This window comes from Bombyx mori, chromosome 15, assembly GCF_030269925.1.
Source record: "Bombyx mori chromosome 15, ASM3026992v2".
Classification (NCBI taxonomy): domain Eukaryota; kingdom Metazoa; phylum Arthropoda; class Insecta; order Lepidoptera; family Bombycidae; genus Bombyx; species Bombyx mori.
The window spans coordinates 2,158,812-2,173,998 of record NC_085121.1 but is presented as its reverse complement, the minus strand read 5'-3'; the positions used below and the strand labels follow the sequence as shown (position 1 = coordinate 2,173,998).

Here is a 15,187-nt window from a genome sequence, read left to right as displayed (position 1 = left end):
GATTGGCATAAAACTCGAGTGCGATAATTCATCCACAAAAATAATCGTTAAACTTCGGACACTCTTTATTAATTGTGATGAAAATAAGGGCACAGTTCCATACACTACTGAACGACAGATGTAGACTAACTACTGCCTACCCGAAATTGAAGGCATTGTTAACTTAACAATTGCAGTGGTAATAATATCGATACTTGCACAAACTAGAGCGGTATCTTACCGTTGTCACAGACAAGGAAGTTTGCGAAAGGATCACCCTGTATATACACAAAATTATTATTTAATCTCGGCAAGGGATTATCGACTCTAAGTCTCTACGAATAACGCACCAGTGAACGGCATTTGAGAAGTTGTCGTGTCCAATATCCGATCCAGTTTTCGAAAGTTTTTTTTCGGTATTAAATCAAGTCAACAATACATTTGTGAGTGGTGGGAACGTTTTACGATGAGACGTCGAGGGTAAGTTCTTGATTATGTCATTGTGCAATAATTTATAACGTAACACAAGGGCATTGTATCGATTACATGTTTTATTTGTACGAAGAAAATACTTAGTCATAGTTGACGGCTAGTTTCTAGTTTGATCTAGAAATTAATTCGACTAGAGTACAGCACGTGTGTTCAATTTACCTTTAAAATAATTATATATTACTAGCTGATCCGGCAGACTTCGTAGTGCCTCAATCGATAAATAAAATACCTAAACTTTTGTATAAAATAAACTTAAAACAAACAAAAGGAATCCGCCCGACGGGGGACACATCAAAGGAAAAACGAAATTGTTTGTTTTTATATAATTCCGAGCATTTTCATATTTATTCACCTTTGAACATTCTCTGGACTTCCACTAATAATTCAAGACCAAAATTAGCAAAATCGGTTCAGCCGTTCTCGAGTTTTAGCGAGACTAACGCGACAGCAATTCATTTTTATATATAGAGATATTTATAATAATATTATAACGAAAACGAGAATAAAAGTGGCTTAGATCCAAGAGTTTAATGATTACCCCAGGGTAGCCTAAAACTTTATTTATTTATTTATTTATTTATTTATGTACACACAGAAAACAAGACACAGTACAGAGTAATAGGAAAATTATGTACAAAGGCATGTTCTTTGTTTGCAACATTTTTTTAGCGAAATTGTAGTGATTGGAATGAGTGGTAAGCACCTATATCTATCTATCTCTTTCTTTCTTCCACAAATCAATCAATAAACATACTTAAAGTAGTCCTGTCAGTATCGGTACAAGCATAGCTTAAAATAGTTCGGAGCAGTTTTGATGCTTTTTACCTTACATTAAACTTTGATCAAACAGACACAACTTTGAAGGTAATTCACAAACCTACAAAAAAACACGGTTGAGAACCTCCTCCTTTTTTGAAGTAGGTCAAAAAGAATAAAATTGCACCATTAACCGTTTTCGTCTTAACTTGACTTGAAGTACGATCTAATTTGTAAGTATTTATTTATCTACTATCTGACCCGGCAAACGTTGTTTTGCCATATATGTAAATGATTTCTAGGAAATATAAAAAACCTAGATGCCGACTGCAGCCCTCTGCCGGGCTGTTTTGTGAATCTAAACCATCCAAAGTGCCACCCTGGATACAAAACGCATACAAAAAAATCATTAAAATCGGTCCAGCCGTTTAGGAGGAGTTCAGTGACAAACACACGCACAAAAGAAATATATATATAAAGATGTAGTTGTTTATTGCATTATCCAGATCAATGTACCTGACAATTAAAAAAAAAAGTTTCTTCATACAATAATTGAGACCGTAGTCAAAAGACACTGCGCAAGCTCATAAAAGTCAACTTAATACTAACAGTACAGTTCATAAAGAAACCTAACTGCCCTACACTCAATAAAAGGTGATAGTTATGTACGTACATCGAAACACGTCATTTTAACGACCAGTGAACTTCATCTCTTGGCTATAAAGACGTAAAAAGGACGTAGCTAAAACATTTTATGGCAAAGAAAAAAAAACTTGGAACTCACATAAAACATCCCCTTACGTTATCGTTAAGTTGGCTGTGTATTCTTGTTCCTTGGCCATTTATTATTCGCAATAGAAAAAAAAGATAGTTCGAATTCTGAGAGACCATTGTCATATTGTTTGAAATGAGAACGTGAAATTTTCATAACGACCGATCTATCTGAGCGGTGTACGATTTTCAACGGTTATGATTTATTAAAATAATGATTTCGGTACATCGTGTATGCAGGCACAATTTTTCTCCTACGAAATACGCACTTAACATAATTATTGTGCAGGACGAAACTGATTTTAAATAGTTTTATCGAACAAATAGAATTAATATAGTTAATAAGTAATTACGTAACAAAAATGTATAATCTTAAATTATTTAATATGCAATATGTTAGTGTATCAGATCAGAGAATGTGAATAGACCAATAGGAACAATTCGTGGAGCGCTTTCACTACGGTAACATACAGATCAAGGAACCCTCCGAAAGTGACGCGTCGATAGCGCGTCGCGAGATGGGGTACTGAAATAAATATAAAAGGATGGCCATTTATAGGCAAAAACAGTTCTCAGTGAATCTTCGACAAAGAACCATCAGCAAGACAGAAACAGTTACCAGCAGTTCTCCAATAGTACAGTTATCAGAAAACCACCAGTGAATCAGCTACCAGTGAACCAGACAGTTACCTGTGAAACCTCACTACAGAAGCCGAAACCCATCGAAAGAAACATCCGTCTTCTACCAGCGCACAAACAGACAGCAGAAAACATTATTACACGACTCGGAAACAGCCCTACAGACCGGATCGAGGACCCATTTCATGGTCCATTCGAGCCGGATAGAGGACACATTTCATTATTCTCTCGAGCCGGGTAGAGGATACGTTTTGAAAAGGAAACTGGAACAATGCCGATAACGCGGTCAACAGGAAGAGGACGGATCGAAACAAAACAGTCGCCGCCCTCAGAAACCACAGCTACAACACAGAGCATGTGGACAGAAACAACCGCGAAAACCGTCATGAGTCTGGTAGCCCCCACAACAGGATCATCGTGCGCAACAGCCAACACGGAAGCCACGACGAAACTCGCAGAGAAACCTGGGAACTCAAAAACAGAGGCCGTCAAACAGTATATAGTCAAACAGAATGACGTGCCAACAAAACAGCGCGCCGGTACAGTCAAAACTGACCGGTCGCGAAACAGAAAAGAACAGAAGATAGCCAAAGCTAGAGAAGAGCTCGCCCGCCTACAAGTGGAATTGGCAGCCGCCCGACTGGCCACGCTCGAAGCTGGATCTGATGACGAAAACAGCGAATCAGAATACAGTAAGTCAGAACTCGATGAAAGAATGGGCACGTGGCTGGAAACCCAACCCACAAAAACAGAAAATGACGACCAGCATAAGGAAAAACCGGCGGGAGCCTGCGACAAACAAGACTTCTCAGATCTAACCGCAGCAATAACACTCGCCGTCAAAGCCGCCCGCGAACCAATATACACAGAATTGCCATTCTTTAATGGAAACCACCAAGACTGGCTATCCTTTCGTGCAGCCTATCACGAGACGATGAATTCATTTACAAAAACAGAAAATATAAACAGACTCAGAAGGAACTTGAAAGGAAGAGCAAAGGAAGCCGTCGACGGATTACTTATAACGAACGCTGATCCGTCCGACGTCATAAGAAGTCTAGAAGCGCGATTCGGAAGACCGGAAACGATAGCCATAACGGAGTTAGACACGCTACGAGCTCTGCCAAGACTAACAGAAACACCAAGAGACATTTGTATATTCTCCAGTAAGGTGACCAACGCCGTAGCTACGCTTCGTGCATTAAATTGCACACATTACTTATATAATCCGGAAACTACCAAAACAATGTTAGAAAAACTCACACCAACACTACGTTACCGATACTACGACTTCACCGCGATACAACCGAAGGAGGATCCGGATCTGATTAAATTTGAAAAATTCATGAAAACAGAAGCCGAACTGTGCAGCCCTTATGCACAGCCTGAACAGGCGGGGCACTACTCGCAGCCCGCACAACACAACAGACGCACACAGAACGTGCACATAGTCAGTGAGAAGCCATCACTAGCTAAATGTCCGGTATGTAGCAACACTGAACACACCACAACAGACTGCTACATATTCAAGAAGGCAGACTCAAACACAAGATGGGACATCGCTAAGAATACCCACCTGTGCTTCCGATGTCTCAAGTATAGAAATAAAACCCACAACTGTAGACCGAAGACTTGTGGCATCAATGATTGCAAATATACTCACAACAAGATGCTACACTTCGACAGAAAAATTGAAAAAACAGACAACAGTGACAAGGAAACAACAGAGAACATTAATTCCGCTTGGACCGGAAAACAGAAACAGTCCTATTTGAAAATAATCCCAGTCCAAGTAGGACCAATAAGCACAGTTGATACATACGCGCTGCTCGACGATGGATCGACGGTGACACTCATAGACGAAATCATCTGCAAGAAGACTGGAATAACAGGACCAATCGATCCGTTACACATACAGGCGATTAACAACATAAAATCAACGGAAACAAGGTCAAGAAGAGTCAACCTCACGCTCAGAGGCCTCAACAGTCGACAAGAAATAATACAAGCGAGAACAGTTAACGACCTACAAGTAACAGCACAAAAAATACCAAAGGAACAGATAGATGAATATTCGCACCTACGAGACATCAGTGACATCATCACGTACGAGAACGCGAAACCTGGAATCCTTATTGGCCAAGACAACTGGCACATGTTACTAACTTCGAAAGTTAGACGAGGCAACAGGAATCAGCCAATAGCGTCACTGACACCTCTAAGCTGGGTACTGCATGGAGGTCGCACTCGTACCCTAGGCCACCACATAAACTACATAAATCATGCCAGCGAAACCCAGGAAAATGATAAAATAGAAAATCTGGTAAAACAGTACTTCGCTATGGATGCGCTATGCATCACACCAAGAAAACCAAAAACAGACCCAGAGGAACAGGCGCTTCGCATCCTCAACAGTAATACAGTCCACACAACAGATGGAAGATACGAAACTGCTCTGCTCTGGAAAACAGATAATGTCAGTCTACCAGACAACTACAATAACTCGTTAAAGCGACTGATAATATAGAAAACAAACTCGATCGTAATCCGGAACTGAAACAAAAATACACAGAACAGACGGAAGCACTCGTCGCGAAAGGCTACGCCGAGCCCGCTCCAAAAACAAAAACAGAGAACAGAACGTGGTATCTACCTCACTTCGCCGTCGGGAACCCCCTGAAGCCGGAAAAACTCCGAGTTGTCCACGATACCGCCGCCAGGATAGGAGGGGTAGCTTTGAATTATATGCTGCTTAAGGTACCGGACGTACTCCAATCACTGCCAGGAGTGATAATGAGATTCAGACAGCATAATATAGCAGTAACAGCAGACATCAAAGAGATGTTCATACAAGTAAAATTGAGACCTGAAGACAAAGACGCGCTCCGTTATCTCTGGCGCAAAGATCAGCGAGATGACAAGCCCCCAGAAGAAAACAGAATGACCTCGTTGATCTTCGGGGCGTCAAGTTCTCCTTCCACAGCAATATATGTAAAGAACTTGACCGCCCAGAAACAAGAAGCCACGCACCCGGAGGCGGCAGTCGCAGTACAGAACAGACACTACGAAGACGACTACTTGGACATTTTTAAAGGTTTAAAAGATGCAGTACTCGTAACAACAGACTTTCGTCGAAAACACGAAAGAAAGCCGACCTCGAAGACCTTCTGGAGCGACAGTAAGATAGTGTTGAGATGGACAAGGACGGGATCACGCTCGTACAAACCTTACGTCACCCAACGCCTGACAGCTATAGAAGACAGTGCAACAGTAAACGGGAGGCGATGGTTACCCACGAAGCTTAACTTAGCCGACGACGTGACCCGAGACGTCCCAATGCCGTACCACAACGAACATAGGTGGTTCAGAGGGCCAGAATTCCTACGCCAACGAGAGGACCCCTGGCCGACGGAATCGGCGTCAGAAACTACAGAACCGATGGGTGAAGTAAATATAGCAGCTGCAGCACCGGCGGGAGCTTCATGGCCGAAGCATCGCCGTGAAAAGTGGAAATGCCTGCCACGAAACACGCGCATGCGAGGGAGAAATGATAGCGATATATCCAGGTCCCGACAACGTGGGGCGCACCGTAGACATCAAAACCAAGTTCTACGGAGACCAGTAAGAAAACTACTGATCCTGCCCATCGAAGAAGACCATCCTGCACCGAGAAGAATGCGACGGACTCGCACGGCGGGAGTAATGTGCAGGACGAAACTGATTTTAAATAGTTTTATCGAACAAATAGAATTAATATAGTTAATAAGTAATTACGTAACAAAAATGTATAATCTTAAATTATTTAATATGCAATATGTTAGTGTATCAGATCAGAGAATGTGAATAGACCAATAGGAACAATTCGTGGAGCGCTTTCACTACGGTAACATACAGATCAAGGAACCCTCCGAAAGTGACGCGTCGATAGCGCGTCGCGAGATGGGGTACTGAAATAAATATAAAAGGATGGCCATTTATAGGCAAAAACAGTTCCCAGTGAATCTTCGACAAAGAACCATCAGCAAGATAGAAACAGTTCTCAGCAGATCATCAAGACAGAAACAGTTCTCAGAAGCTCTCCGACAAAGAAACATCAGCAAGACAGAAACAGTTACCAGCAGTTCTCCAATAGTACAGTTATCAGAAAATCACCAGTGAATCAGCTACCAGTGAACCAGACAGTTACCTGTGAAACCTCGCTACAGAAGCCGAAACCCATCGAAAGAAACAGCCGTCTTCTACCAGCGCACAAACAGACAGCAGAAAATATTATTACGCGACTCGGAAACAGCCATACAGACCGGGTCGTGTACAATTATGTTCTCCAATAACTTCCACGATGAAGTTAAAATAATGTGTAACAAAAACTGAAGTGGTGGTAGGACGTCTTGTGAGTCCGCACGGGCCCCGCCTATTTCTGCTGTGAAGCAGTAACGCGTTTTGATTTGAAGGTTGGAGGCAGCCGTTGTAACTATACTGAGACCTTAGAACTCATATCTCAAGATGAGTGGCGGCATTTACGTTGTAGATGTCTATGGGCTCCGGTAACCACTTAGCACTAGAAGAGCTGCGAGCTCGTCCACCGGTCTATGCAACAAAAATAAAAAAATACTTTTTTTTATGTTTTTCCTAATCACCCGCTCATTTCTGCCACGAGACAGTCATGACTTCTGGTTTGAAGGGTTGGAACAGTCATTATAGAGTAGATTCCAGGGCCCCCAGTCGTCACGTATTTTCTGACGAACGAAATGTGGCCGATTGCGTAGTGTTAGTATGTACTAAGAACGCGGCCAATTTTCAGGTATCAGGTACTCAAGGTACATAAAATCATGACCTACTTCACGTATTTTCTGAAAGCTGATTTTTACGTATATTTTAGGCAATATCCTTAAAAATATGATACCCATACTCCCAGACACTTTCCGTCGGCCGAATTGCTTTGCAGACGCCTTAAAGCTCCCAAAATAATGACCTAATTTCAGGTAAATTCTGAAAGCTGATTTTTATATATGTCGATTTCGTATAATTTTTTTTGGCCCCTTGGATCGGCCTGTCTTTTTGTAAGAGGTTTTAAAATAGTTGTCTGGGTGCCCTGGGATCTTGGACTATTATACAGTTAAGACTCAAACCCTTTTCTCGCAAAGGTGGGTGACGAAATTCAGTATGATGTTACTATGTAAGCAGCCCTTTGCTTCCTTTATACGTCTATATATTTAAGTCGTCGTGGCCTAAAGGATAAGACGTCCGGTGCATTCGTATGTAGCGATGCACCGGTGTTCGAATCCCGCAGGCGGGTACCAATTTTTCTAATGAAATACGTACTCAACAAATGTTCACGATTGACTTTCACGGTGAAGGAATAACATCGTGATATAAAAACCAAACCCGCAAAATTATAATTTGCGTAATCACTGGTGGTAGGACCTCTTGTGAGTCCGCACGGGTAGGTACCACCACCCCGCCTATTTCCGCCGTGAAGCAGTAATGCGTTTCGGTTCGAAGGGTGGGGTAGCCGTTGTAACTATACTGAGACCTTAGAACTTATATCTCGAGGTGGGTGGCGCATTTACGTTGTAGATGTATATGGGCTCCAGTAACCACTTAACACCAGGAGGGCTGTGAGCTCGTCCATCCATCTAAGAAAAAAAAAAAAAAAAAAAAAAAAAAAAAAAAAAAAAAAAAAAAAAAAAAAAAAAAAAAAAAAAACCTTTAATTTAATTTCAACATTAGTTTTAAAATCAGTTAAATAAGAATCTTGGAGATCAATCGTTCGTAATGTTTATTAGCCGATACAAAAGTCAAATTGTCGCGATTACAATTTTGCATACCAGTGAGAAGGGCACAAAGCATTTGAAGTCTTTTTTTTTGGAATCTGGTAGATTGCGCCATTACATACCACTGTTCCGACATGCATTCGCAAATAATTATATTATTCACAAAGATTACACATCTTTAGACATTGATACGTTTATCTGAGATCCAAGAGTAGAGAAGAGAATAATGGGCAATGCTATTACAAATAATGAAACCAATTTCTGGTTTCGGGGTGACTCGTTCACAAGATTTCTAGGTCATTATAAAAAACCACAATTTCACGGTCAATAAAATATGTCTGTAAATATCAATTAAATAATTCAACCGTTTTTATTATTGTGTATTTCTTAGTCATTATGCTCACCCTATTTTCGGAAACCGCAACATTTGATACCGAGCATTGACATTTATCAAGACATTTCTAGAAATATTAAAGAAAAGTTTGTTTTTTTAGTGCATACACGCGTTAAAGATCTCACGGGCCACATAGTTACCACGTAATAGTGGTTCGTGGAGCCCATAGACATCAACAACGTCAATACCGCCGCCTAGTTTGAAGCGTGTATTCTATGTTACATTAAAAACAATAATAATTTCCCTACCTTTCAAACTGGAACGCTATATATAGCCTTTCGCGTCTAGGCGTGCGGTACCCTAAAATTAATTATAAAATACTTAACGATAAGAACAATGTTTTTAAGTTTCAGAAAGAGTGAGAGTATCTCGCTATCTCACACTGGGGATGACGTCATAGAAAATAATTTGCATCCTTTTCACGAATGATACTAAATTGATTTAGTATCGAGTAGTATTTTATTTCTGATAACTCACGATTTATTTTGTTATACCAGCATTTTTTATACAAGAGGACATAATTCCAATACTGCCGTGGCGAAACTTTTCTCAGACATTCGGGATATAGTCACAGCACGCAACCAAACAATAAAGCATTTTTTGTTTTGTTTTTATTGCCCTAACAGGCAGACGAGCACACGGCCCACCTGTTGGTGAGTGGTTACCGTCGCCCATGGACATCAGCAATGCCAGAGCTAAGCCGCTGCAAAAATATCAATCTTTATACTATACCTATATATTTCTTCTGTGCGTCTGTTTGTCACCGAACTTCTAAACGGCTGGACCGATTTTAATGAAAATTTCTGTGTACCTTCAGGTGGATCCGAGAGCTTAGATTTACAAATCAGCCCGGCAGATGGCGGTGCAGTCGGTATCTAGGTTATTTATCTTTCCTAGAACTAATTTATATGGCAAAACAACGTTTGCCGGGCCAGCTAATAATCTATATACATAAAAATGAATTGCTGTTCGTTAGTCTCGCTAAAACTCGAGAACGGCTGGGCCGATTTGGCTGATTTTGGTCTTGAATTATTTGTGGAAGTCCAGAGAAGGTTTAAAAGGATATATAAATATAAAAATGCTCGGAATTAAATAAAAATAACAATTTTGTTTTTCCTTTGATGTGTCCCCCGTCGGACGGATTCCTTTTGTTTGTTTTAAGTTTATTTTATACAAAAGTTTAGGTCTTTTATTTATCAATTAAGCCACTACGAAGTCTACCGGGTCAGTTAGCTATAAATAAATTATTAATTCTAATAAATAGCATGGAAAATTTACAAGTAAGTTTGTACTTTATACGTTGGTCTAGTCGCTCGCCGCGTACCATATGGCCAAAGATTAAACTGATAATGCGCCCATAAATATTATATTGCAGTATGTCGCGCTACTAACTAACCAATGTGGCTACCGAAACATGTATTCTATGAATAAAATTATACGTTACTGTCGTTATAGTTAATTGTTGACGATTGTAATTCATAATTATTTGATAACCTAATTTCGTGTAGGTCAATAGTGTGACACAATAAAAACTGCTACTAATGTCATTATCAAAACAAACACAACATTCAATGGCCATTGTGCTTATAATTTTGTAATGTTAATAATTAAACCTTTAACGAAGGTCTTTGACTGTTTTAAATTAAAATTTCCTTTTGATCAAAGGTCATGCAGTCAATGAGTATGCGAACGAATAAATCGCGTGGGTTTGAAAATATGCGTCACATAACTTAAGGGCCTAATAAATCTTTGCTCAGTAATACCAACCTGTTTATTCTAATTATATTTTATGTACTGATTTAGAATAATCAATAGAGAATCAAATTGTAATGTGCACATTATTGTAGGATTGGTAAGAACGGAACGTATGAAAAGAGTGTGGAACGGATTGTTAAGATGTGAGTGAGAGAAAACGGAAAGAAAGCGAGAAGAGAATGACAGACAGAATGACAGAGAAAAGGAAGATGGCGTAGACGGTTAAAAAATGAGCAAGGCGTAATAAAAGTGTTAGGTAATTAATTTTTAAATCTGTACTAATATTATAAAGCTGAAGAGTTTGTTTGTTTGAATTCGCTAATCTCAGAAATTACGGGTCAGATTTGAAAAATTCTTTGAGTGTTAGGTAGCCCATTTATCGAGGAAGGCTATAGGTTATATAACATCACGCTAAGACCAATACAAGCGGAGCACCAATAAAGAATATTTGAAAATCGGGATTATTTTTACCTTTTGAGAGCTTCCGCTGCATGCGCTGCAGAAACGGTAAAAGTTTCGCTAAAATAATGTATGACAGAATTGTTCCCCTTTAAAAGATCTAAAAAAAAGGTCGCGACAGCATATGTCTATATGTTAAGGTTGTCTCACTATAACGTTTTTTATGCTAACCAAATTTGTTCTAAAATAAAACATTTTTTTGAGAACTATTCCACGCGGATACAGTCGCGGGCAAAAGCTAGTATCAAATAAAATAAATTATATTAATCACAATTAAGTTTATCATTAGTTTATCACCGAATTCATATTGAAAAAATGTAAATAAAATTTTCAAGTGCATATGAGTTTCTGTGGCGTAAATAATATAACATATTCATTAATACCACGGAATTTCAACTTTTAATGCAATATTAATTCCCCATATAACCCGCACTACTGGCACGCAGCGAATTTTTATCTGAATAATTCATAACCACGCCACCTGTCGGGTAACCGCCGCACCAGCATTTGGTCGGAACGCGCTAAACATTCTAGGGTATAAAATGAAAAATATACAGCCTTTTATGGTTCATTTGCCATTTGATATATTGACGCTTGAAAGGCAAATGTGACTAAGCGACAATAGCTGCTTTGTACATAAATTATTGGTAATAACCATATTCGATGCGCAAAAAATATATATTTCTAGGTCTATTAAAACTATTTCAATCCTACAGCTAGATTCGTTAAAATATAATTTTTTTCAGGTATTTCAAAATTAAAGTAGTCTAGTACTGTAAAGTTCACACATTTCGCTTAGCCACGTTTGCCTTTCAAGCGTCGATATGTAGAATTTATGGTATAAGACAACTTAAGTTTTTATTTGGCTTGTTTTCTGTTCACTTTTGTTTTTCTACCTATGCTGATAGCCTTGAGAAGCTATTTCAGCGTAACGTTAACTAGTAGGTGAGCTCACGGGGCTCAAACCTGACGACATTGCTAGCACGAACCCTAGCAAGAGCCGTGCTTCGCAGAATCTACCACCGGATCGGAAACGCGACCCACTAAGAAGATCCGGCGAGAAACTCAGTGGGCTGTGTCTGTGGTTAATTTACTCGTGAAGCCCTTCGTCGCACGCGACGGGTTCGATGAGAACGATGATCGTATCTATTCACGAAGACAACTTGACATTGGTTAAGTTAAGAGCACTTTGAAAATAAAATCGCCTAAATAGACTACGTGGCCTAGTTTATCATTTCTATAAATATAAAGTAAAAAACGATTGTTTTTTTTTTCTTTCGTCTCTTTTTGTTGGTAATGTAGAACTTCCATGTTTTTTCTTTTTTTTTTGTAACTATTTGATTTAATTTTTTCATAACAATGTGTCGATAACAAAGCTATAGAAAGAAAGGGAATGCGAATAAAACTAATCTAAATCACAAGTGTCCGCCTCCAACATTCGAAGTTCGACCGTAACACTACAACATTTAAATTCAATTTATGATTTATGAAGAATGTGTCTTACAATTATTGTTCAGGTTACTTTTTTTTTAAATTTAATACTTTAAATTTAATTCGATTTAAAAATTACAGTTACAAATCTCGTAACTGGTTCGCGGGATACATCGAAATCGTATTGTGACAAAGATAAAACATCCGCTCAAGATAATATCAATTCGATACGAGCTGTCACCGAATTTCTTATTGAAGTTATTCGACCTTATCTCTGAAGCGCAAGATCGAATTTCCCTGACCGATAGTGAGATCCAGAAAAAAAAAAGAATTCAAATTTAAAAAAATAATCGAATAAGCAAAACGTGTTTCGTTCCATCCAGTATGTCACAGCACGCCCCGAAGACGGGTCAGGATCCCTTCGATTCTAGATTTCAAAAAGATGGCTGTTACCGAAATCCTCTATTGAATTATATTTTTTTCCATTATTCGCGGACCCCAGAGAGAAATCTTAAATTCAATGACCATTTATTCAATACTAGCAGACGATCCGCCCCGTTTCTGCGGTGTTGTAGAGCGAATTTCTTCGGGGTCCTATTGTGAGTTCACTGGTTTTGGAACAGCGTGAGTTCATCGCGAGCCGGCTGAATAGTCCGCTTCTAATTACACAGTCAATTTGGTACAGCGGGAAATATGAGTTATTGCCAGTACCGTAACCGAAATGTAATCGCTCGTTTTGTAATTCGTATCGTACGGTAGCTTTTAGTTGAATCAATTTGAGGCATTGTGTTGCTATGAAAATTTTCTTATTATGTATCGTACTTTCTGCCTCACTTTCTAAGCAGAGATAATGTACTAGATTGGTTTTTTTTTCGAGTCACTGAAATATTACAAAAAATAATAATTGAGATAGCGGCTGTTCCGTTTGATTCTTCCAAGCCCAGCCGACGTATAGGACCAATACTGAAGAGATATACGAAGTAGCGGAAATACAACGAGTATTAGTCGCCTCATGAGACGTAGTCTGAATTACTCAAGGCGACTTGGATCGCCTAATTTATAATAAATATTTAGGATTTTCTGACGCTGGTTTTCTAACACTAAGAAGACCTAGGTGATGCACACACACACGGTATGCTGACGTACGTAGGGCTAACTGCAATACGTATCTACTAACAATAAACAACAAAGGATATTAAAGCAAACAAAAGAATTACGCCTAAAAGTCAAGGTTGCTTGGTGGTTTAGTGCTGGTATAATTAATCACAGCTTCTTAATAAATGGCAGCAACGTTACTGCGGACTTGTGCTGTAAAGAACTGGACATAATGATGGTGAAGCGAATCTTCGGACAGTCTTGGTTAATCTCTCGTCCACGCTGCTCCTACACGATAACGCTTGACCTCATACCGCACAACAGACTGTCTTTAAGCCACAAGTGATAAGGTTGGGAGTTTTACACATCCGACAGACCTAACACCGACAAACACCAATCTACTCTTGTGTATGTTTTGTGATGATATGTGAGAGAACGATGTGAGTGCAGAGGTGACGAGGCTTGAATGGAAAAAGAGGACACTGCTGCACTGACCCCAAATAGTCCCCTAATAAGGTCGCGAAGAAGAAGAAAATACGTTTTCTGTTTTATTTTATAAAATATATTTTATGATGACTATGTACGAGTATTTTCTTCACTTCTCCCAAGTCATAGATAGAATTAAAAATAATGTTACGGCTTAATCTGACGTATTTCATTGACGATGTTTCAAATAATTTATAGTATTCATGGTCACTGACGATTGATTGTTTGAGAACTTATAATATATTGTACGAATTATATGATGACTCATAAAACTACTATCAATTAGTTTTATGTAACACATTTTGCAAACGACAGACCAAAAAACCAGTTCACGTATCAACTCTAGCCAATTTATAATGTCAAGGCGGTATAGAAATCTTTACACATTTACACAATATACGATATAAATGGATTTCAATGGAACGTACTTTCAAATATCTGGATCGCATTTATTGAGTCTTTACGACGAATTTATGGTCCATATTTCACACGGTCTTGTTGTAGTAGGAGAGTGGAACCCACCGGTACTACCTATACATCCTCCCATCAGCAAACGTCGATCGCAGAACCACCATTGGCTCGACCTAGATCTGTCTCTGGTGTGGATAGTACGGTTCCTGAGTAAACACGAGATTTAATTGGTACAACCAGAAAATACCCCGATGCTGCGGCCCGTTCTGTGGCCAAAGTATTTGTGTCATGAAGTTGTGTGGTGGTGTTATTATTTTATATATAGCATTGATTAAGCGAAATACCTTATAGCCTTGCGACCGAAGTATATAGAAACGCTGCAGAATTGTAGTAGATTTTCTTTTAATTGATACAAATTTCCAAAAAAAAGTATCATTGTCATTCTCCCAGTCACCTGGGGTCAGCGCGACATGTTTTCTCCTTCCATACTCTTCTATCATATACCATTTCTTCGCTCACTCCCCTTTTACCCATATCGTCTTTCACACAATCTATCCATTTCTTCTTAGGTCTACCTCTTCCTCTATATCCCTCCACATTCATAGTTAACACTCTCTTACCAACCTCATTTTCATTTCTTTCCAAAAAAAGTATCTATACTAATATTATAAAGCTGAAGGGTTTGTTTGTTTGTTTGAAGGCGCTAATCTCAGAAACTACTGGTTCGAAAAATTATTTCAGTGTT

The 15,187-nt window shown here is 39.1% G+C and overlaps 2 protein-coding genes across 8 annotated transcripts in view; both read left to right on the top strand.

Annotated features, from left to right (window-relative positions):
• The window catches only part of LOC101741920 (uncharacterized), an 83,339-nt gene that overhangs the window by 10,897 nt on the left and 57,255 nt on the right, over positions 1-15,187 (top strand). The gene's annotated exons all lie outside the window — the stretch shown is intronic.
• Positions 2,909-10,147, top strand: LOC119629544 (uncharacterized). The gene is made up of 3 exons (XM_038015659.1): positions 2,909-5,051; positions 5,150-6,084; positions 10,115-10,147. The coding sequence occupies exons 1-3, from the start codon at positions 2,909-2,911 to the stop codon at positions 10,145-10,147; spliced, it is 3,111 nt and encodes a 1,036-aa protein (XP_037871587.1).